Source organism: Spinacia oleracea, chromosome 1, assembly GCF_020520425.1.
Source record: "Spinacia oleracea cultivar Varoflay chromosome 1, BTI_SOV_V1, whole genome shotgun sequence".
In the NCBI taxonomy this organism is placed as follows: domain Eukaryota; kingdom Viridiplantae; phylum Streptophyta; class Magnoliopsida; order Caryophyllales; family Amaranthaceae; genus Spinacia; species Spinacia oleracea.
This window is the reverse complement of record NC_079487.1, coordinates 102,279,982-102,304,308: the sequence shown is the minus strand read 5'-3', so window position 1 is coordinate 102,304,308 and position 24,327 is coordinate 102,279,982. Positions and strand designations below refer to the sequence as shown.

The 24,327-nt window shown below is 36.0% G+C and overlaps 3 protein-coding genes across 4 annotated transcripts; all 3 read right to left on the bottom strand.

Moving 5' to 3' along the window:
* Window positions 1-1,902: 1,902 nt before the first annotated feature.
* Window positions 1,903-3,418, bottom strand: LOC130468115 (uncharacterized). Its single transcript, XM_056837853.1, has 2 exons — window positions 3,113-3,418; window positions 1,903-2,342 (listed from the first exon to the last, which is right to left on the bottom strand). The coding sequence occupies exons 1-2, from the start codon at window positions 3,416-3,418 to the stop codon at window positions 2,181-2,183; spliced, it is 468 nt and encodes a 155-aa protein (XP_056693831.1). The 3' UTR covers window positions 1,903-2,180.
* A 3,961-nt stretch (window positions 3,419-7,379) lies between these two features.
* Window positions 7,380-9,667, bottom strand: LOC110794334 (RNA exonuclease 4-like). Its single transcript, XM_021999295.2, has 7 exons — window positions 9,630-9,667; window positions 9,387-9,538; window positions 9,118-9,245; window positions 8,791-9,014; window positions 8,452-8,658; window positions 7,963-8,043; window positions 7,380-7,871 (listed from the first exon to the last, which is right to left on the bottom strand). Exons 1-7 carry the CDS (start codon window positions 9,665-9,667, stop codon window positions 7,625-7,627), a joined length of 1,077 nt encoding a protein of 358 aa, XP_021854987.1. The 3' UTR covers window positions 7,380-7,624.
* A 6,482-nt stretch (window positions 9,668-16,149) lies between these two features.
* On the bottom strand, window positions 16,150-22,854 carry LOC110794291 (protein ELC-like). Of its 2 annotated transcripts, none has more exons than XM_021999235.2 (2): window positions 21,464-22,854; window positions 16,150-16,468 (listed from the first exon to the last, which is right to left on the bottom strand). In XM_021999235.2, exon 1 carries the CDS (start codon window positions 22,760-22,762, stop codon window positions 21,473-21,475), a length of 1,290 nt encoding a protein of 429 aa, XP_021854927.1. In that variant the 5' UTR covers window positions 22,763-22,854; the 3' UTR covers window positions 16,150-16,468; window positions 21,464-21,472. The 2 variants fall into 2 exon arrangements, with proteins under 2 accessions (XP_021854927.1, XP_021854929.1); XM_021999237.2 differs by having other exon boundaries at window positions 21,443-22,848.
* Window positions 22,855-24,327: the final 1,473 nt, after the last annotated feature.

Genomic DNA, 24,327 nt, shown 5'->3' with positions numbered 1-24,327 from the left:
GTACAAAAACTTTATCACATCACATCTCTAAACACATCGGCATCCAAATGGAAAGAATGCATATCACATCATTTTCAGATGGAAATTCTTCCCCATTGGATGCCGATGTGCCAAAAGATGTAATGGACAAAGAAACAAGAACAAAGCAGCAAAAACAAGGAAGCAATGAACAAGGCAACATCATTGACTCTCAGTTAAGTTGTTTTACATCATTGACATATTTGTTTCTAAATGATTTACAACCTCACCACCAATTCACCAAAGGGGATACTAGATCAATCAATGATGTGACATGATCTGTATTCCCTTTGGTGATTGGTGGTGAGGGACATGTTTAGAATCAAATATCTCAGGTTATCAACACATACATCACAGATCAGAAACACTAACATCATTGAATATCAGAAACACATTATACATGTTTTGCAATACATGAATTGCCTCTCCTGTCTAACCTGACATAAGATCTCAGAATGTCCCCAAGCATCATTGACACAAACCCTATCCCCTAACACTTAGCTCCGGAAGAGCATCAATGATGCTAATGGTGCACAAGTGTTATTGGAACATTGGGTTTGAGTCTCAGCAAATGAAAGACTCATCACAGATCAAGCATAACAATAACAATCAACAATGCATCAGATCACCATGAACTGATCAAAGCATAGGGTTTGAACCTCATCAAATGAAAGACTCATCACAGACCTCCACTGATTCATGGGACATGAAGCATTAAACAGATCATTAACATGTAGGGTTTCATTTCTCAGACATATTGACACACATCATTGATCAAGTAGTTTCAATACTATCATATCTTTAACATTCTTCTGCCGAATGGAATGATTGATATTCACATTCCATTGTGTGAAATGACATTCACTCCGTTCGACAAAAGAAGTTAAAGGACAATTATCAAAACAAAGATCTCAGAATATCAACACTAACATCATTGAATATCAGAAACACATTATACATGTTTTGCAAGACATGAATTGCCTCTCCTGTCTAACCTGACATAAGATCTCAGAATGTCCCCAAGCATCATTGACACAAACCCTATCCCCTAACACTTAGCTCCGGAAGAGCATCAATGATGCTAATGGTGCACAAGTGTTATTGGAACATTGGGTTTGAGTCTCAGCAAATGAAAGACTCATCACAGATCAAGCATAACAATAACAATCAACAATGCATCAGATCACCATGAACTGATCAAAACATAGGGTTTGAACCTCATCAAATGAAAGACTCATCACAGACCTCCACTGATTAATGGGACATGAAGCATTAAACAGATCATTAACATGTAGGGTTTCATTTCTCAGACATATTGACACACATCATTGATCAAGTAGTTTCAATACTATCATATCTTTAACATTCTTCTGCCGAACGGAATGATTGATATTCACATTCCATTGTGTGAAATGACATTCACTCCGTTCGACAAAAGAAGTTAAAGGACAATTATCAAAACAAAGATCTCAGAATATCAACAATCACATCATTGAAGATCACAAACCTCCTAATATTGATCTCAGAATGTCCCCAAGCATCATTAAAACAACTCCAAACCACAAACACTTAGCGCCCGAGAAATATCATTACTGATACTAATGGCAGCACGAGCATTTGTGGTTAGTTGGACTTGTTCCTCAGCAAAAAAAAGACTCATCATCGATCACAATAAATAAAGGGACATTATTGTATCCTAAAGGGACATGCTTGGACATTAAGCATTCAACACCAGGCCACACTGAGAGGACTGAAATAACTCAAACCCTATCCCCAAATTATATTCATTTCATGCCTTTACTAATCCAAAACATAGTTATACTGATCAAATCTCATACTCACCAAAGCATCATATTTATCATACACAAAACATACCTTAAAACAGGGGACATTAAGCCATCAAATCATGTTCATCACACAGACAACATTCCACAAAATTTCATAACCATATGGAAACACCATCATCCAATCATCATTATCAATATCAATATCATAACTTAAAATATCTAACATCAACATCCATACAACTAATCACAACATCATCATCCAAACAACAACACCCCTGGCCAACAACAGATCACAGTTGTTGGCATCCACCTTATGACTCCACAGCTAGCCAGCATTCAATAAAATGAAAAAAGGGAGAAAGGAGACAGACTTATCTAAGCATCATCAGATGCTGAAGCCGATTTTTTTCCCTTTTCTCCTTTCTTTGAGGAGGGATAACCAGATGAAAGTTGTCCTGGAGACCCAACAGCATCACCATTCTCATTTTCACACTCTCCAACATACACCAGATCAAATGAATCAGACCCACTTGGTTCCTTGCAATCAATAGGGGACAAACAACATGATTAGTGCCATCATAAAATAACAGGGGACCATGAATTAAAATCAGATTTAATCAAACAACTCAAAATAAAGTTCCAAATAATTTCAGATCACCATGGTTACCACATGCAATGAGATAAATGAAAGCAAATCACACAATAATTCCATTAAAATCCAACTAATTTTCGGAATACATCCAGATCCCATTTTTACCCAAAAAATGTGAAATAATATCCCAAATACATCCAGATCCCATTTTTAACCACATGCAATGGGAAAACAGATCAACAAAACACATGAATATTCCGATTTTCTTCAAATAATTTCCAAATAGCTCCAAATAAAATCAGAACTCAATTTTAACAACATGCAATGAAAAAACAGAGCCCAAAATAAAATCAGAACTCAATTTTAACAACATGCAATGAAAAAACAGAGCACAAAATAAAATCAGAACTCAATTTTAACAACATGCAATGAGAAAACAGAGCAAAGAATAACATAAAAAGCCCGAATGAATCCAACAAATCTCCAAAAAATTCCCAAAAAATTCGAAAAAATACCAGATCTGCATTTTTAACACATGCAATGGGAAATCAGAGCAACTACTCCAGAAAATAATCCGAGTTTAATGAACAATACTCCAAATAAATCAAACATTTATCAAATCCCACTTTTTTAGACATGCAAACATTCATCAAACCATTTTAATAAAACCGACATCAATAACCCTAAATAAATCGCAAAAAATCAAAATTAATACCTCATCGGAATCTCCTTCACCGAAAAAACGCAGATCTGAGGGAGTGGGTTTCCGATCGTCATATTTTGACTCAACCTCCTCTCCTGGCTCCACTTCCCTCATCCGAAACCATTCTTCCAAATAGTTTCGAGTACTCGTATTTTCTTTTTGGGCCAAATACAGATTGTTTTTATATTCGGCGGAGTAGGAATGCTCGTTATTGGGACAGTTGCACTTGGATCCCCAATCACAGTTGGAATCGGGGATTCTTTGACCAGAAGTTCCCACCCCAGAATCACCTCGAGTTCTAGACAAAGAAGAACCCATAAAGTACCAGAAAAATAGAGATCAGCGACGATTAGGGACCAAAAAGGGGACAAAAATAGAGGGGATCTGATCGGAAAATGATTCCGAGTAATTTTTATGAACGTTTTTCTGCGAAAACGTTTCAGATTTGCGAGATTTGGAGAGGAAAACCCAGATCAGAGGCGGAAAACCTAGGGTTTTCTCAAGAACAGGGGAGGAATTTTAAGAGAGAGAGAGAGTGAAATAAGAGAGAGAGAGAGATCCGAAGAGGTGAGAGAGAGAAATCAGAATGAGAGGTGAGGGAGGGATTGTGAGATAGGGACGGGTAATAAAGGGAGGGGGGGTAGGGTTAGGTTAATTAATTAAATAAGGTGGGTGGGGTAAAAGTGGGTGGGAAAGGGTAGAATCTTAGGGTATTTTTTGTAAATAGTGGGGAATCTTAGGGTAAATTGGTAAAAAAACTATGGCCAAAAATAGTAAATATTCAGTAGGGGAAGAACAAAAAGAAATGCTAAAAAAGGAAATGGGAAGAACAAAAAGGAATGGAGGGAGTAATATATAAAAAATAGCAGTTGATATACGTAGGTGTTTTATTTTATCGTAATAATTTAATAGAAACCGTGCATCGCACGGGCTAAAATCTAGTATATATATATATAAAGGGGAGTTTTTTGGAGAGCATTTAGAGCGTCCACGTAGGATTTCCATGTCATCACATATAAAATATTTTAAGTTTATTAAAAAAAAAAAAATTAGAGTCTTTGCCATGATTAAATTGGTAGATAATATGATAAAGATAGATTCCAACAAAAATTTATCCTATTTCTCTTAACCTTTTTGTATATATATATGCGTCTAAACTTTACGTTCCTTTTTCAATTACGTAACTCTGCGTACGTTTTTTTGGGTTCAGTTGAAAGATCGTATAATGGAATATTTGCACAACGAACATTGAGGCGGGTTATTATGCAATTGGAGGTTGTTTTGACTGTCGATGCTATCGATCTGTTACAGAGAAAATTTGATGATTCATGGGTTGCTTAGATTTGAGAATGATATTGAAGTTGGGAAAGAGATTGTTTTGAGATAATAATTTGACTGTTATATTAAGCGTTTAAATGATATTTTAGTTATGACTACATGAAAGGGGTTATCTTTTGGTTTTCTCGATCTCCGGGGCATGACTGCATGAAATTGTTAATAATATTGGATTAGTTTGAAAAGAATAAAAATAAAACTTCCTATTACACATAAAAGGGACTGAAATATTCACAATACATTACTCCGTATTTCGATTATGGGGTGTCTTATTCACCTGATTTTTGTTTACCTAAACTTATTATCTTAGTTGCAAAACTGAAATTAAAAGTCCTTATTTTATGAATTGAGCTAAAGTTATTTTTTCTGAAATAAGTGAAAATAATAAGGTTTTACAAAAAAGCAATTATACCACTTTCCCTGCAAAATATTATGTCCGGATAAATAATTATATACCCATATGAACCTACCGTCTCAAGATAATTCCTCTATTAATTGCAAATATACTCACATATAAAGTTAAAAGAATTTCTTTTAAAAATAAAAGAGGGAAGAAACATTGAAACCTATACTACCTTATTTAGCCAATATATGTAATCAAATTTAACACTTTTGTCTGCTAGCATGTATTTGCAAGTCGATCAAGAAAGTGTGTGTTTGGTTTGTGTAAAATACTATTTTTATGGAACTTTTTTCTTTTACAATGATTTTTTCCTTTTCAAACCATTGTTCGTTGATTGTTTTGGCAATGGTGGAAATCATGCATTTTACATTTGGAAGGAAGGAAACTATTTTCTCATCAATCATTCAGTCCCGTTTTTCTTTTAACTACTTTCTATGACTTTTCTGTAAGGAACCAAACAAAAGATCGAAAATAGTTTGAGATTGTATTTTTTCTAATTTGTCACCGGAATAATTTTCATACGTACAAATGCTCGCCTTATTCATTTTCATCATTTTAGTATCCAACATTTTTTAATGATCACTACGAATAATTAAATAAATTTACCATTTTATTTGATATTTATATAGTTTAAGGAATTGTAAAATACGTTTATGATGAAACGATAAGATTAAATGAATATGTAAAAGATATAATATAATAAATATCTTTTTTATTTTTTGCTACAAGATAAAATCAGATATAAATTAAGTTGATGGACGAAGAATCAAATAATACAACATAACATAAATTAACCCTTATCCTGTAATATTGGGCTTCAAATCCGCCAATAAAAAATTTGGACTGCAATAATATATATAAAACATAAACAAACAATTCAATTAACGCACGGGCTTAAAACTAGTAGAGTACATTTGAGAAATTGGTAGCGAAATCGACTTGAAATAATAAAATGTTAACTTGACACCCGTTTTAAAATGAGGTTTTTCAAGATTTGCATCTGAACTACACCATACACCTGATATGGATCAAATAACTTAAAATTGTATTGAATTTGCGCTAGATGGACACAATATGGAACTTGAATTCACCATTTGAAGTTGTAATATACTCGATTGGAAAAGGGTGAGTTGTGATTTGACCAGCACTATTGTGGACATGGCTAGAGTCATATGAACTATGTTGCTCCAACTCAAGTCAACTCGATACCCGAAATCATATTGGCCTGATATAACTCGAAAGTTATACAAATCGACTCGAGATAAATTCAAACTAATTGTAGGGGTGGATTTTCCTTCCTTATATGACACATGTAACCATGTTATTGGCTAGATTTGGATTCTGAAACTTTAACGAATTAGGATCCACAAAAGGGACAAAGTAAGGAAGGGGTAACACAAGTCTTTAAAGGGAAAAATTATACGGAGTAAAATTTTATATGGATTTCAAAAATAGGGACAATCGAAAAGGGGCAAATCATTAGGAACTATCCACATATAAAGGCTCGATTCATAAATCGATGAGATCAATTACTCCAATAATGGTCATGAAGTAAGATGGACTTTGGGATGATGGTAAGAATTCAATACTATGTCTTTTTTCGATCTTAATTCCTTTCGGAATATCACATGTAACAATTCAAATAATCATCAAACACAATTTAAGCCCTATGGAAATAGTTTTCTAAGTTGACCAATAAACTTGGTGGTGACTCTTCAAAACTTGAATAACAGTACATAGGAACCTTCAAATAGAAATCCAAAAGTGATGAATTTAGGTGTATCAAAGTGGAAGGCTTCCCTTTGGGGTTGGATCGAGAAAATCAAGCCATATGTGCACGACTTTCCTTTGGCATTGGATTGAGAAAATTAAGTGGTATGTGCACATGCGAGCGCCTAAACCCTTCATAAAATCGAAAAAATCTCGATAAAGGGCCCTGCAAGTATGATTATTTCATGTGGCAAAGGAATTGAAACATGTGGAAGTTAATTGTGAGTTATTTAAAGGGAAGATCCCACAGCACAAACTACCACCTTGGCTCCTTGAGTGCATGTAGTGACATAAGTGAGGCCGAAGATTCGGCCAATAAGTTGATTTATCTCCTTTATCTTAAATCTATTGTTCAATTTTTTTGAGCATTGACTTCTTATTTATTCATAACCCTTTCATTAATTTCCACACTTTAAGTTCCCAAATCTTTAACAAATCCAACAAAAAAATTGAAGAAGAAGATGTATTTAACATAAAATTATATCATGGAGTATTGTTAACTTGAAATTCAAATTCAAGGTTCTTCGTTAAGGAGAGGAGAAATTGATCGAATTGGGGTTTTGATGGATGTTGGAACGTGGGAGATTAATGGGAGGAGTAAGACTAAAGGAAAGAATTCATTGGGGTACTTGATAAAATTGAATAAAGGTCAAGTACTCCGTAAAAAAACAATAATAAAGTAATAAATATCATTATTTTCCAGCGGAATATCAAGTCTCCAAACTCTTAATGTAATGCATGCAATTAATCAATAATCAAGTAGAACATCTCTTAAAGAAGTTACATACCTATATTAATAAGTTCTCCATGGATTACAAAATCATGTCGAATATATACTTAACAATGAATTCGACCTCTATCACAAATATTAATTTCTAGACAGTTTTGGTTGAATTTTCTATCACCAATCTTTCTAGACAGTTTTATTTTCTATTTGTATTTTGTTGAATAAAATAAAGTATGCAAATCATCTATGTATCCTCTTAAACCTTAAAAATGTGAATTAGTTGCATGATTCAAGCATATCCCTTCAAGTCTAAACACCAACAATAATAGTCGGACCTTGAGACAACTAACAAGTCATCTGGACTCATTTTCTCAAGCTCGGCTTCTCTCCATTGTGCAAAGTTGTTCCTATTCTGGGGATCACTTGCTAATGGATAGTGTTCTAGTTTATGATTTTGAGATCTCATTCTCATGTATAGTTTCATCGTAGAAACACAATCTTCATATGGGTCTTGGATCCCCGTCTGAATTTCAAACCTATAACATCAATCATATATCCATCGTCATTAACATTAAACATGAAATATTTGGTAAAAAGCCACATTTAATTTTTTGTTTAGGTACTTACCCTAGATATGTATGTGTTAGATATTTTAAGGAATTGCTGAGCTTGCTTGTTTTCATCAATGGAGGATATTTTGCCGTATCCCTGTAGGAAATAATTGCACGTTAGTATCGTAGTGCTGCTTAAAGTAGAATGAATTACGTCAAATCTCAAGGCACAAGAGTGAAAATTTTATTTTATCATATACTGTCACGTTGTTAAATAAAATATGAATGTTAATTCTATACATTTATGAACACAACTAGGTGAATCTAACATGGTATCAGAGCTTAGGTTTTAGAAAAAAGAAATTATCTCGAAAGTTTTTTTTTTACTAAAGAGAACAAACTAAAACTTAGTTTCATTACAAGGTTTATGAAACTGCTTTGTCTTTACGCATGAATGAAAATACCAATACAATTATACATATTAATTAATGGTCAAAATTGTGCATCGTTGAACAAGAAAACCAAATTGGATCCATTAAAAACCCCGAGAGGTAGTAGATGATACCTAATCATAAGTGCAGGATATTCCATTCCAAGGCAATCGAGGTCATGATCTAGGCCATGCCCTACAAGAATCCTAGCTTTACCTCCTCTTGATCGGATTTTCCACACAGGTTCACCATTGCATAGGAAATCTTGAATTTTTCTTTGAACTTGCTTCAATGGCATTGCATCCCTTATGTTTTCTGGTCTCACACCCGTTGTTTCAAACCTACACATCATCAAATTACAATATATAAATGAATGATCAAGTTTTCATGTAAGATTTGATTAAGTTTCCAGTACAATGCATTATATATGATTGAGTTTTACTCTTTTAAAAGGTGGTTTTTGACAAATTTACCTGTAATTAGTGACAGGAATATGAGGCTTGACATATGTTTGAAACATGATGTTATCATGTTCATCCGTTAGGCATACTCGAGCACATATATCAAGTGTTCCATCATTGCCACCACCCACCATTTTACAAGCAAGTGCAACAACACTAGGAGTTGTTCTTTCTCGACCATTGTCAATCTTCATATTGTCATAGATTTTCATGCTGGCCATGCTTGAAATCAGTCCCTACATATATAACAAAGGTGGAAGTGTCACCTTTTGTATTATGAAGCCATATATTATTGAGTTATCTCATTTCTCAGAGATATGATGTTGGGTGTATACATACATTGGGGCGAGGAAGTTGGCATGCTCCTCGGTGCATTCTTAGGGTGTAAGGGCTATCTAGAATGGTGAGGCATATGTTGCATCCTCGAGTGCTAAATATTTTGGCACATTCCACCTTTGGTAACGGTCCTGAAAAACCAGCATAAAATTAAACATAAACAAACTTGTATGAGAAAAGTCAAAGCAGACTAACTTTGACCAGTAAGTAAAAAAGTCAAAGCAGTGCATCTATTGAGAAACGAAGGAATTGAAGCATATATATGAACATACCAATGAGATGTTCTCTAAGTGATTCAAAGGATCGACAACGTTTCTTGCAAACACCACACATGGGTTCATGGACTGAGTGAAAGGAAGTCCTCATGTGATCCACCAAGTGTTCCTTCCTGTTGAATTGTCTATAACATGCAGCACACTTGTTTCTGCATTCAATAAAACATTATGTTAATGTCAGAAACCCCCATGATGAAATAAACCAGTAATGAATGAATGAAATTTCTGACTGAAAAATGCCTTGAAGAATCTGAAGACTCAATTGATCTGTAGTCCATGATGGTATGTTATCAGTTGGAAGGAGTACGTACAATGCTCTGATCAATATTTGAGCACTGATGTAAACAACAACAATGAGAGAAGTGCTTAAGGAAATAAGAGCACAGACCACAGAATTTATATCAGTTGGAAAAAAGGACAGGAAGGAAAAAAAAAAAAAAATGTTTGGCCTTTGGAATTTTTTGTAAAGGATTCCTTAAGGATAATATTATCGTGTTCTGGAATTATTGTTCTCTTCTATCTTTGCGTAAAGACTGCTATCTTGATTTTTTTTCTACTTGTCATAAATCATAATGTAAGCATATGTTATGGCCAGGTTCATGTTAACCGACCCTAAATCATTTTGGGACTAAGGCTTTGTTGTTGTTGTCCTAATGTAAGCACTATGGCCAGGTTCTTGTATGTACTGAAGGAATTTTCATAGACTTTTTACTGGCGTATTGTGATTTAGTAGCGCGTGATCACATACGCAGTTAAGTAACTGGATTAGTATATCTGATACAGTTATAAGTACCGTAAATTTTAGAATTTTGTAGCCATTTAACCTGCTGGAGAAGAAATGAGCACGTCTGCACATACACTGACATAATTATATATACATATATGTGCATTATATTTTTTGTGTGTGTGTATTAGTTAATTTGTTTTGAAACTTATTTAGAGTACGTTAAGAGGTTGATGTAGTATTAGTTAATATATTTGAGATTAGAAGAATATTCCTCCTGTGTGATTTTGTGATAAAATTCTGGTGTTTTTGTATTGGTTGAATGGGTTGCAAACACTATGAATTGATACCTTAATTGTATCAATTAAATCAAACACTACTGAGAACAGAAAATGATTCTCTTTCACAGTAGCATGCATTGAACAGGATTATATTTTAATTTCCTGATCATTATCCCTGTTATGTTGCAGCTGATGAATCCAAATTACAGCAGTAGAATGAGTTATAATTGCATGCTATGGACATACATAATTAGTGTCACTAATATTCAGCAAAGCATGATAAGAAGTACATATTATGTTAGGTTAACTATGTTTTATTTGCACTTGAAATTCAAATAGGGAGCTATGGAGGATTGTACTATTGAAAGTGAGCATTGAGCAAAGATGGAGTATGCCCTTTGACTGAGGTGGTCCTGAAGAGATAATTGGGTCTCAAGTTTGAAAGATGCCCACGGTCAAACAACCAAAAGATTGATCGAATCAATGTAATGTACTGTATTCTGTATTCTGTACTCTGTATTGTATATGCAATGGTCCCCGCTAGTGTTATGATATGGGTGCGATCGATCTATAATTCTATATAGTACATTTACAGCCCGTTTGGTAGCCGGTAATAAACGCTATGAATGGGAATAAATCCGGCCTAGTGTTATTTGGCAAGAAATTAACATTATGATGTCTATGGTAATGAAATTTTGTCTCAAACTTTGTGTTTTTCTTCATAAATTTGCATTCCCACCTAATACCACTCCCCAAATGGTAATGAACGGTAATGGAAATTTATATAAAAAAAAAGAGATAATTTTGAGTGAATTAGCATTACCATGGGAATGCATATTGATTTTCTTTACAAGTTTACATACAAATTGATTCTCATTGACACCATTTATGACTGGTTACCAAACGGACTGATATGGTTTCATGACTACCATTCCACAGGATATCATTTTCTGAGGATACCTAGCTTGCACTTGAAAGCTAAGCCCCCGTGTGAGTTGTCTACTAATCAACTTGTCTCAAACTTACAATTACGGTCCCTCTTGGCCGATGTAAAGTACGTCCGCTTTTGTGAAGTTTCGTTACGTTGTGGTTTTTGAGCATGCATATGGCCGGTATCAACCTATGTTACTCAAACCCGAGTACCCAAGTCATGTCCCGCGGGCGGCAGTTTTGTGCAAATCAAGTGTCGATGATCGATCTGAGTTACATTCTTGAGGTGAAATCAAGAGTACGAGTAACATATGTGGCAATTAACACGCCAGACTTCCCTTGTTTTTACATATGTATCTTGAGAGTTGAGAGTTGAGAGTTGAGACTGAGTTTGTGTTAACATATAGGCTTACATATATAGTTACATGCAATGACAAGATTTAAAAGGGGGATGATGGATGCTTGATGCTTGATGCTTTCTTGGTTCTCAAAGACAGGTCAAAAGCACAAGATTGTAGACGTATCATCATTGTTGTGGTTCTATTCTATTACGAATATTATGTCAATTGCACCAGATTTTATTAATTTGTACATCATATTGTACCCTTTAATTATGTCATCAGACCAAATTACAGATTTTTAGTGTCTTCAACGTACTACTTTGAATTAAACTAAACCACTGCTCCCTCTGACTTCGAATTTGGAAGCTTAATATAATGCAGCTTGATCTTAAGACTTAAGGCATATATGCATGTCTGCAAATTTTACATGGGAATTGAATGATAATAGAACAAGAGAATGCCAATCAAGGTGTAGCTTAAGCGAACATACTCCATAAAGAGCTGTCAAAAACAGACCCGACCCGAAAATCCAACCTGAACTGATTTGTATTCGTATCCGACCCGTTAAATAGATTACCAATTTCGGCCCGTTAATGCATGACCCAGGCTCGAACCCCACTGGAATATAACTGATCGATAACAGAAATGACCCGATCGGACAATATATGACACAAACCTGATTCAACGCCCGACCCGTGACAACCCGTTACCTGATTGTACTCGGCCTGTTGACAACCCGGCTTGTCATTTTTCTAACCAAATAGTAACTTAAATCAAGTTAATATTATTTTGACTAAATTACTAAACTTAACCTATTTGCTAGTATGTAAAATCGTACATGATAAATTTCGCCTATATCTAATTAATAGTATAGTTACACATTTACGCTTTAAAATGTTGAGATGACCAAATCGATTATTGACCTCGTAATCTCATATTAACTTTATATATGTATTGACTTGACAATAACACACGATGACTTGGTTTAAATAAAACGCAAATTTGAAATAAATGAATCATTAACTTTTACAATATAAGAAAAAATGATTATGGGTTAAAAAGTTGACTAGACCTGATAGTTATCGGACCCAATCATAACCCGTATACGAGAGTGAATTAACCCAACCTGAATTTTATAATTATCCGATCCGAACTTGCAGCCGTATCCGAAATAAACTGCTACACGTCAGACTCAAACCCGACTTGATAAGACACGTACCCAAAATTGGTACCCAGTCAGAATAAGACTCGACCAGAACCCGACCTACACCCGAAATGAGAAAGAAACCCGACCGGAAGTCAACCTGACCGAACCCGGGTGATAAACCCGACACGACACGACCCGACCGAAATATAACCCGAGACTCAAGATGACTAGACCCGGATCCATCTCGAGTAACTTTTTTGACAGCTCTACTCCATATTCCATTAAAAACTCCGTAGAGTGGTTTAGTAGAAGATACTTAATTGGTGTTTTAGTTTCTTGTATTCCTATGTTCAAAAGGTCTTGCGCGCACAAGGTGTACAATAAATTTATTGTACACCAAGATAACTTTTACCCATTTGTTCGTAACTTTAACCTAGTTTTGATTAACTTTTATATTAGTAAAAAAAAAGGTTGATAGAAATGATTAAATGATTAATTTTATACATTATTAGTGGTTTTGAAGAAATATGTTTTTACTGAAATGAAAAAATTTATCACTAAAAAATAGATAACTTTTAGATATATAAGCTTAACTTTTAAACATTTTGAGTTAACTTTTACTCCGGTGTACAATATTTATTGTACACCCTTTGTAAATAAGAATTTGTGTTCTCATGTTTTGTTCCTCATTTGCCTCAATAATTGTTACAATTTTTTCATACTGGAATGTATAATATTGTAAATATTATATAAAAAATAATTTCTTAAATTATGTATAATTTTTTAATAATATTACTAAAATGTATACTACTGTACAATTGAAGTTAATAATCTAATTAGCAAAGTCAAACACGGGAAGTACTCGTAATCCATAAAATCCAAAAGAGTGGGAACTTTTTGTAAATGTGGGAGTGAGTACTGAGTACTGAGTACTGAGTAGAAGGGCATCAATAATATGTCCGCCAATTGCCTACCTTTTCAAATTGATTCCTCCGAAGCCCATATTTTGACTCTCTTTTTTCACTTCTTGAAATGGATGGTCAAATTTTGACTATATTCCCTTTTGAATATGCAAGATTATGTTTGATAGGGGATCAAAATAATAGATTTGTGACTGCTGTTTTTTATCTCCTCTTTCATTCTTTCATTCTTTCTTCGGATATTTCATGAAATACCCCCGAGTTTTGCCTTAATTCACCAAATGCCCATCAAGTTTCAATAATTCACCAAATACCCCTCACAAATGACTTAATACCCCAAATACCCCTCTATGACGTCATCATCCTCATAATCGACCAATTACGATCTAATTACTCACCTAATCCCTCATTAACCCCCTAATCCTTAATTACCCACCCATTAACCCACCCATTTCTTTTTCTTTTCTCACTCCCCTTCCTTCTTCCATTAACCCACCACCCACCTCAATTGATTCGGTCACCCTTGTTCCTCATTCCCTTTCCTCCATGGAAGCCCCCTGCTACTGCCTCCAGCACCCCGCCATCTCCTTCGTCCTCGTCGAACTCAATGCCCAGGAACCCTAGAAACCACCATAACTCAGGGACCACAAAATCAAGATTCTACTCAAACTCTCTCCCTTTTTCTGGACCATTCGATCACCACCACCAATTTACCAAACCCACATTGCACCGCCATTTTTGGCTGGAAAACGAGAAGGAAGCAACTAGAATTTTTGGCTGAAAATTATTCGATTAAGACGAATTTTTGGCTGGAATTAACTAATTGAAAAAGTGTGAATTGAATGAAAATTTGATTTGTGTGATATAGGGAGATGAAAAGTGCGAATCCATCCAAAAAAAATTGGAGATGAAAACCTAAATAATGCAAAGAAATCAATAATGGAAAAAGATGGGTTTATTTTGAAGAAAGATAGTGGATCTGGAGGAGGATGATAATTGGGTTTAGAGTTGTTCTTGGATGTCGATTGATGAGATTTGACGCATCATTTGCTTTGAAGAATTGGAATTTGCAAAGGAAATAAAAATGGTGATGATGAGTGGTGTTGGTGTTGTCGGGGGAGGAGATCAGATGGTGGTGATGAGTGGCGGTGGTGGTGGTAATGTAGGGAGGGAGGGCGTGAGGGAGGAGGAAAAGGCGAGGGGCTTCAATGGTAAATGGGGGCGAGGTGGTGGCGGCGGTGATGGGTCGAGGAGGGAGAAAACGGGTGCGATGTGGTGGCGGAAGAAGGGAGAGGAAGAAGGGTTGGTGGCGGAAAGAGTGAGAGGAAGAAGATGGGTTAATTAGGAAAAAATGGGTTAATTAGGAAAAATGTGTAAATGGGTGGGTTAATTAGATGATAATTGAGTTAATTAAGGATGATGACGTCATGGAGGGGTATTTGGGGTATTAAGTCATTTGTGAGGGGTATTTGGTGAATTATTGGAACTTGATGGGCATTTGGTGAATTAAGGCAATACTCGGGGGTATTTCATGAAATATCCGTTCTTTCTTTCTTTCTTTTTTAACGCAGAAACGAAGTGTTATATTATTAACTAATTGTCATCGAGGCTTTACAAAAGATGGTCGGGCAAAACATCAAAAACTTGCATCCCGACTGAAACATTAAGCTAGCACCTAAAACCCCCCCATTACAAATCCAAAAGATATAAACCCAAACATCTAAAACCCAAAAGTCTAAGATTATGGACATGGAGGTATTCAAGTGCGTGATTTCCACCTTAAAAAAATAAGTCTTAAGTCTAAGATTTTGCAATAATTTCCAATCAAGTCTTACAAGTGGACTCTCTCAAAGTTTATCTCTTGCAATTACGGCGAGTAAATTCTAATCAGGTTTGATCAAATCCTATCAGGTTTAATCAGTTCTGACAAGTTCAGTTCAAAATAAGTTCAGATTTCATTGGGCGAAGACAAGGTCCTAAAAGATTTCATTGGGCGAAGACAAGGTCCTAAAGTCGTACTTAAAAATCACAAGTATTTATGTGAAAGAATAAGATCTTATCATATGCCAAGAAGCCAAGAAAAACCTTCAACACACTATCACAAATGTCAGCACACCTGTGATTCTAATGATACATAAAAAAAAAGGTCATGTTTGGAACAGGTAAAGAATTCCTAGAAGGAGAACATGGAGTCAAGCATGGTCCGTGATCCACATTAATGGACTCTACAATCCATCCATGAATGTGCAAGGAGGCAGACAACGACTACCAAGGAAGTTTTCGGTACATTTTTCACTCCATGGAAAAAAACAGCATTCAAGACAAGAAAATAGAGGGGAAATACAGTAAAATACAGAGAGAATCCAACCACTAAGAGCATCATTCAAGTAGTCGCGTAACAATTTGGCAAAGCAAAACAAACAAATGCTGTTGTATCATATCATGTCCGTAGAGAACTCAAACCATGTACAGGCAAGTCAAAAAAGTATCATACTATGAATTTCCAAAATATAGAACTGCATCAATATCTGAAAATATACATAATTGCCACTTTTCACATAGACTGAATGTTATAAACAATTTAAAAGCAAAACTCGTATTCACCATTCTTTCAGTCACTCACATACCGGTCTTGCTCCATCAGCCAGCCCAACAATGACGTCATTCATGGAATATTACAAGGAAGGCTACTTATTGATTCCAGTTCGAATTAAGTATTTACTTCAACATACGATCCTGCAAGAAAGCCAATATCCTAAGAATCAGGTCATGTAAAGCATTAGCTAAATGCACAAAAATCTAGCCATTTGAGTTTCTCTATCAAACTCATTGATATTTATTCACAAACTTCTGGAAAACAATTATTGACTGCACAAATGCACCAGGAATACTTTATCATCCACCAAATTTTGACAGTTGACACACATACACAACTTCATTTCGCAAAAAAGCAGTAACTTCATTCATAATTCATTAACAAAAAAAAAAAAAAATTGAAATAGTAAAATTTTGCAATATAACCCTAACTAAATACTTATAAAAAAGATAGCAAACAACTGTCATAACCCAAATCCTCTGAACATGTAATTTTCTCATTAACCAACATTATTGCAAGAACATCACTAACCATCAAAACCCAACCTAAATCTGATTCAAGACATTTGTAATCCACCTTTTAGCTTAAACTCTTAGTTTTAGTGGTGGAAGTTGACTGGTAACAACTAACATGAGGCTCCAGTACAGCAACAAAAATACGGAGTATAAAGTAATTAAAAATGAAAAACATTAATTAATTGGTCAAAGACGAGGACCAAATTGGAACTCTATGTATCTGTGAATCTACTTATATAGTTACAACTGGTAGTAAACTCTATGTATCTGGGAATCACTCTCAGATTCAAGCATAAACCCAAAGACTCAACATTAATCAGTAAACACCCATAAAATCAATCCAAAATCTAATACACAGAAATCCTGCTAGACACCAACAAGTCTTTAGAAGGCATCCAAAAGCCAAATTATAGTGAAGAATGAAAATCAGCAACATATGCAAAATCACCTTTATTGCATAACAAAATTCTGAAAAGAAAAGACATCTTTGCGCTCCAAGAGCTTAACTGATATGACTTAGAAACTAAAGAGGTGTGTGATTGCCAAATTATTCATGTGAACTGATAAGTGATTTTGAGCAATGATCATAAAATAATATCTGAGACAACCTAGGCATCTTAAGGTAACTCCACTTTAATTATATTGGTTTGAATAGAGTTGAGAATAATGCTCTAAACTGTAAAGCTATACAAGATTACCAAGGGGAAATTTTATCGCAAAAATCTGACACAGGAGAAACAGAACCGGTATCATCTTTTTCTGTTGGGTGCATTAAGTAAGTCCGGTTACAAGCAGGAGAACAAAGAGAACTCCAACCAGCAAAAATGAGGCTCAAACTCAGGTTTCTAGGTTCAGCAGTGAGAACATGCCACTGCTCCCCCGTCTACTGATTACAAATGATCTTCAATTGGGTGTGCGAATGTGAAATATGTGATATTAAATATTCTAAAATCAGAGAATATGTAGAGACCTATTGGAATGTGGTGAGTTGATGAGAAAGTCTACTATAATTTACAAATTCTAGACCATAGAAGAAAGGTAACATGTTTGGAAATGAGCCGTCCTTTTTAGATTTGGAAAGTTACTAGAAGAAATTAAGTTAAAAGATTTTACATCCAAGATAGAGTTGGTAAGGTCACAGATGCTACAGCCAATCAGACCATCCTCCTTCAGTTAAAAACCAGCATACTGCGGCTGGCAAGAGATTACTGGTACTTTTAAGAAAAGGTCAAGAAACCATAGCTCAATGGACACCATGGGTATTAAGAATCTAGGTCACTGAATCAAGTGCAATTTAGTGAGCGCAGAAAGAGTAAGGGGTGTCTCAGCTATTGACAGCAATTGATCAAGATCTCCACATTACCATTCATGATCAGATCCTTGAACAGACAATTTAACACATAACCTGAAGGCAACTAAACCGTGTGAGGCCTCATTCCAAGGGGTGCAAAAGGTAGGATTAGCACACTGAAGCTGTTATCCTGTATTCTAGTTGGACACCGGAAGAATTTATGATGACTATTGAGTTAGATTGCAACAGGTCTTCGTCTTCAATATTTCAAAGCATAAGGAGTTAAGAATATACAAACTTTTAACAAAGTTAAGAGGCTTAGGTTGAAATGAACATTTTTTCAACTTTGCATTACAACCGTTGTCAGATGAAACTTTTTCTCAATGTACTACGAAGATCAAAGTAGTAGCCATTTCAACTGCTTTTGAGATAAAGAGTCTGATGGAAACAACCTATATGCAATTGTTACGTTATGGACGAAAGCCCTCCTTCGCAAAGTGTATAGGAAAGGTATATCCGCTTAGACATCCTTTGCCTGGCTGCGCCTAACCCTGCCTTTATCAGGAACTTCATAGAGGAATAATTTTTTAACTTTGGATTACACAGCAAACTGATTAAACGCTTTCTCAGTATTCAATATGAAGTAGTTGGCCAGTCAACTGCCTTTGAGATCCAGAGTCTGCAAAGAATCAATATCGGGGACAAGGACAATTTAGGAAGGAGCATTATCCAATTTTTCTTACACCTACCCACTTTTCTTATACCACTTACCTCTCCTAGAAACAAAAGTCTACAGTAACTGGGTAGTGGGTACATCAAAATAAAACGGAGGGAGTACTCCGCGTAGTACTTCGACTACTATTTCCTACTAAATTTCAGCAGATTTTTAAAAAAAACATGGAAATGAGGCTTCTTGAAACTCCAACAGAGGTAGCGGATAGCTCTACCTAAGATGAATAACCAAGTTATGCTATGCTCCAAAAGAGAAGGCTTGTTGGAACAGATAAGGATGGTTGAGTCTCATATTACTTTGCAGTATATAGTTATATGCCTGGCAGGTCTAGCTGCTTAAATTTTTACTGAACATGATACTAAGTATTAATTAAATGCAAAGCTTTGTTAGGAATCCAAAATTCCAAACAAGAGAACATTTCAGAATTCTTTGGGTGGACTCCTCCAAGGCTCTAACCCAATTATGGACAAAGCTAATGATGCAGGAGCATTAGACGATGAAACCCTCGCTTCAATGGCTAAGAACATGGCCTTAGACTTGCCTTCAAAGAGGCCTTGCATGCGAATTGGCTATGAGTTACTACAAAGGTGGTAATTACAAACGAATCATGGAATACAATTCCAACTCAAGACAGTTTGTAATGCAGAATCCGGTGGGTCACGCACCACTCCTTGGCCCACACGCCACCTCCCTTATGTCCATTGTGGGCTAGTCATTGCACTAAGTTGGGCTTGGTCCAAGTGGGCTGATTGTTAAGATTTTGGCTACGGATCTTTTTGGACTTCACTAGAAGTAGTTTTTCCCGGTTAAGTCTTTAGGTTCTAATTCTAGAAGTAGGAATAGCTAGAGTACTATAAGTCTATAAATAAGCTACTTATGTACGTGAGTTCTGTAGTTTTTTCTTAAAACACACATAGAAGGGTGGTCATTAAGTTCTTTACGCTTTCATATCTAGATTAGTTTTATTTGCAGGAGATTAAATTCTATAAGAACATCAAACTATTCGATCCTTCAGATTCGTATTGGTGATTAAATTAGTATAGCTTCAAGCCTAAAGTTGTAATTCCGCACTTGTGTTAAGTAATCATAGATTAAATACATAAGCTAATAGGAGCAGGTTGCTTCCTGTCCCTACCATCCTACTCTTACTCGAATAAAGAATGGATAAGAATAACATTTTAAGGCCAGTTGAGTAATTCAATCCTATGCAAAGGTATGACAACCAATGACTGTTATTTAAACTGGAAAAAGAACTTGGAATAGAAAGTTCCAGAACTAAATAGTAGACAGAGCAAATATGGGGGCTGGGGTCATAAGTAAAAGTTCTCTAAGGAAACTTTCTTTGTTTGGCAGTTTTCACGTTGTTCACTTTGCTAAGAACTGGTCGGCCACTAGGTTTAACAAATTTTCTTTTTAACACCCCCCCCCCCCCCCCCCCCACCCCAATTACAACGAGAGGAAAGAAGAATAGGCAGTGAATTATGAGCTTTAGAACATTAGGCTTCCACAAATTCCCCTCATTTACGGATTACAAGATTTTGTTAAATATAATGCAAGCAACCTTGTCAAATTCTCACTCTGCAGGAGATACTTCTTCGCAAAACCAACTCTTCCATGCTTGGGTTTTGTTAAAATAGGTCTAGAGATCAAAGCTCAAAGATAGACTATCAGTGGAGGTCAGCTTCCAATAACGAAGAAGACTTGGCATAGAGACGAGGATTGTAAAACGCATTAGAGGCACATGAAACATAGAAGAAGACAGAAAGGCATATAAAAGGGTAAAATCATGGTTTGAAAAGCCAGAAGCAGGTACCTATCTACTTAATATCCAACAAAAAATGAATAGCAATGAGAAACATGCATTCAAATAAGGAGGATAAGAGGTATATTGAATGACATTACAGAGTAGATCACTGATTACCTAATATCCAACAAAAAATGAAATAGGATGTAAAAAGATGGATTAATAAGAAGGAGAAAAGGCAGATGCATTGAAGCTTTGGAGGGAATTGCAAGGCCTAAGCAAGCTCTTTCTGTTCAGATGAAGATTACTGATTACCTATACAATTCTAGACAAATATTAGCAAAAGTATATCGGATGGAGGCTGAAGCCGCTAAATTATAAATTTGTTTGTGTATGAAATTATTGATCCGCAAACATAAGATTACAAGTCCCTTAATTACCAAATACTATAAATGTAGTTTTTAAAAAAAAGGTAATTTAAAGATTAGCCTCAAGAAATGCAAGTGGCTTCAAGGGAACACAACAAGAAAGAGCAACGGTTTAACAATAATCAAACGTCAATGTCATATATGACCCACGTACCACATATGACCAGATAGATACAGCTTGCCAAATGGACATGAGCAAAAATATCAAGAACATGAAATACAGGTATCAGGACAGCAACACAATCCGCATGAAAAATAAGTAAGGGAATTTATGTTCAGGTGCTTATTATTCTTTGTTCCACTAGTACACATGGGTATATGAACAAGATGAATTCCAGTGTAGAAGGCAAACAAAAACCAATAACGATAAGAAACTATACGAATATGTCACAAGAAATTCTACCTGACTACGAAGAGAACTTACATGTCCTGCTCACATCGTATACTGTGATGTCCTGGAAGCCATACTAGCAACATGAGCTTGCATTTGAGCTGCTCGGACTTTCACGGAAGTAGCCCGATGGAAAAACTGGTCTCTGGACAACAGCCTCACATTCTTCAAGTACTGATCAAAAGGTATTACCCCATCCTGAACTGCCTTATCCAAGGAATAAATGACATCCTCTATCGCCAAATCAGATGCGCTAGCCTCAATCATTTGCTTCGAAAGAGTATCACAAGGCTCAAATGCATCATCAACATCAAAATTACTCCCTAATTTAGACATCTTCTCCTCATTTTCCCTCAACCAACCTTCCAACACATCTGCATTTGTCAAAACCATCTGCAACTGTTGTTCCAGACCTTCCTTCTCATCAAACATCTCTTTCAACCCCTTATTGATTTGCTCCTCCCTCTGTCTCAACGTAGCTTGGGCACTAAAAAGACCTTCCATTTCTGCCTCCCTCTTCTTCCTCAACCCCACAACATCCCCATGTACCATTCCCACAAGCTTATCAATTGCATTCCTCTTAAAAACCTCGTTCGGATCATCTGTTCCACTACTCGCCCTCTGTGGCGAAGGGGGCATGATCCTTCCGCTACCCACATAAGGCGAGGGTGGGAAAACCCTCGGCCCCATCGAAGGGTTTACGACCGACCCAGACCCAGAAAACCCAGAATTAGACGAAATCACAGAATTCCCACCCAAACTACCACCATGACCTTGACCATACCCATGACTATGATTAGAATTAGGATTGTTAGAACTCGAATCAGGTTTCCGCTGAGAGTAAAGCGGTGGGTCTCTACCAAAATAATGGCTCAAATCACGAGCTAAATCAACCAAATTAGAGCTAGGGTAAATCCATTTCTGCAAATAAGGGATAGAAACCGAACCAGAAGGAGTAACATGAGGGTGTGGGCGCTTGATAATCATGTCGCGCGTCGGATTCACAAATACGCAAGGAGGGTGACGAGGGTACAACTCCATAAGCCAGATAACAACTGGGATGTTGTAGGTAACGCCGCCATAAGACATCGGAACTGTGCCGTCGGCTTGGAGGAGGTTGACGGTGCGGCCGTCGTTGTGCGTGAAAGTGGCGGTTTTGGGCTGAAGAGAAGGGTAGGCATCGGTGAGAGAAACGAGGTGCTGGCGGATCAGCCACTTGACATCTTCAGAGTATGGGAGGGATGATGGGCCGCGCTGTGAGAGGACGTTGCTCAGGAATTGTAGGGTTTGCTGAGTGGAAGCGCCGCCGTGAAGCGGTTGCGGAGGTGCCATATGATGATGATGGATTGGGAGAAGCGTCACCGACCAAGAATATAACGTAGAGCTGTTTACTTGATTGTTAAGACTTAAGAGAGATCTTTTATTATTTGTTTTTGGCAAATTTGCAAAAAATGACATTTTATAACTCAATTTTTTTTTTTTTGAAATCACAATTTAATGTAATTTTTTTTTGTCAAAGATAACCTAAGGGAAGTTTCTGGCATTAATTGAGTTTTTCCGGCCATTGACTTGCACGTGAGCTACACGTGTGGCTTAAGTTGGCTAAAGACACTGATTTTCCCAAGTCTTGAATTTCAGACTTGCTTCTATTTATTTTTTCAACTTTAGATTTTAAAACTTGGAATTTTGAAGGAAAAGTAGGTGTCGTTAGCAAAATAAAGCCACACGTGTTTCTCACGTGCAAGTCAATTGGCCGGAAAAGCTCAGTTAATGCTGGAAACTTTCTTTAGGTTGTCTTTCAGAAGAAAAAAAAAATTACGTTAAGGTGTGATTTCACAAAAAAAAAGTATAAAAGGTTCTTTCTCGCAAAAATATTTACATTGAGATGTGATTTCACAAAAAAATTATATAAGATTATCTCTCGCAAAATTTGGGTTATAAAAGATCCTTTTTAACAAATTTAATTGTCTTTGTTTTTTTCGTATTCTTTGTAGTTTGTACTACATAAGCTTGAGATGTTCGTTAAAAACCTTGCCGAAATGATAATATGGGCAAAAGGTCGATAATTTTCTCCAACAACATAGTTGTATGTAAACAATAACTCGTTCGCGTAATTTTTTTTGTTCTACTACGAGAAGTTTCTACCGCCTTTGATAAGTGGACTAATTTTTCGCGGGAGTTTGCATGCGTACCTCGATGGGCAGTATATCATTCCCATGGGTCGAACCCGAGACCTTGGTTAAGGAGCAAGAAGCCATTAACCACCCATGTCAACCTCAATTGGTATAATTTGTTCACATAGTGAATCTAATAAATTAAACATCAATTTTTTTTAGATATACGAAATAATAAAGACTTAATCAGAGTAACGATGTTTACTTTAAAGTGAACATAGACTTAAAATCACATTGTACTACTAACAACATTTCATATAAACCACTCGCCAAATCAGTTGAAACTCCTCGTAGTAGAACCCAAAAACACTTCGTATAAACCAACAACAATATTAATATTTTGATATTTTCCATATAAACTAAAAAAATAGTTAAATATAGGAAAATTTGTCAGAAACGACCTTTTAAAACACAAAAATTGTGAGAAAGAACCTTTTAAAAAAAATTGTGAAATAAGGCCCAATTGATTTTTTTTGTTGTGAATAAGGACCATAAGTCATATTCCCGTGGTCAACGACTGTTTTCCGACGTTGACCATCACGTGACACGCACGTGTATAACATTTTTTTTAAGTTTCCCTCCAAGTTTCGATTTTCTCTCTCCTGCTCTGCTGCTCCTCCACCATTTTCTTCTTCCTCCCAACCACGAATCTCTTCTCCCCAGTTGAAATCAACCAAATTCGCGCAACCCAATTGCTTGTCGGTCCTTTTCGTACGAGATAAC

Bases quoted from the DNA above. Each gene is read 5' to 3' on its own strand.
- LOC130468115 (XM_056837853.1), bottom strand. From the start codon at position 3,418: ATGGGTTCTTCTTTGTCTAGAACTCGAGGTGATTCTGGGGTGGGAACT. The intron at 2,343-3,112 runs GTATTAATTTTG...ATTGATTGCAAG, and splicing joins GTGAAGGAGATTCCGATGAG to GAACCAAGTGGGTCTGATTC.
- LOC110794334 (XM_021999295.2), bottom strand. From the start codon at position 9,667: ATGGACTACAGATCAATTGAGTCTTCAGATTCTTCAAG. The intron at 9,015-9,117 runs GTATGTATACAC...TTATATATGTAG, and splicing joins GCCAACTTCCTCGCCCCAAT to GGACTGATTTCAAGCATGGC. The intron at 7,872-7,962 runs GTAAGTACCTAA...TTGATGTTATAG, and splicing joins CTAACACATACATATCTAGG to GTTTGAAATTCAGACGGGGA.
- LOC110794291 (XM_021999235.2), bottom strand. From the start codon at position 22,762: ATGGCACCTCCGCAACCGCTTCACGGCGGCGCTTCCACTCAGCAAACC.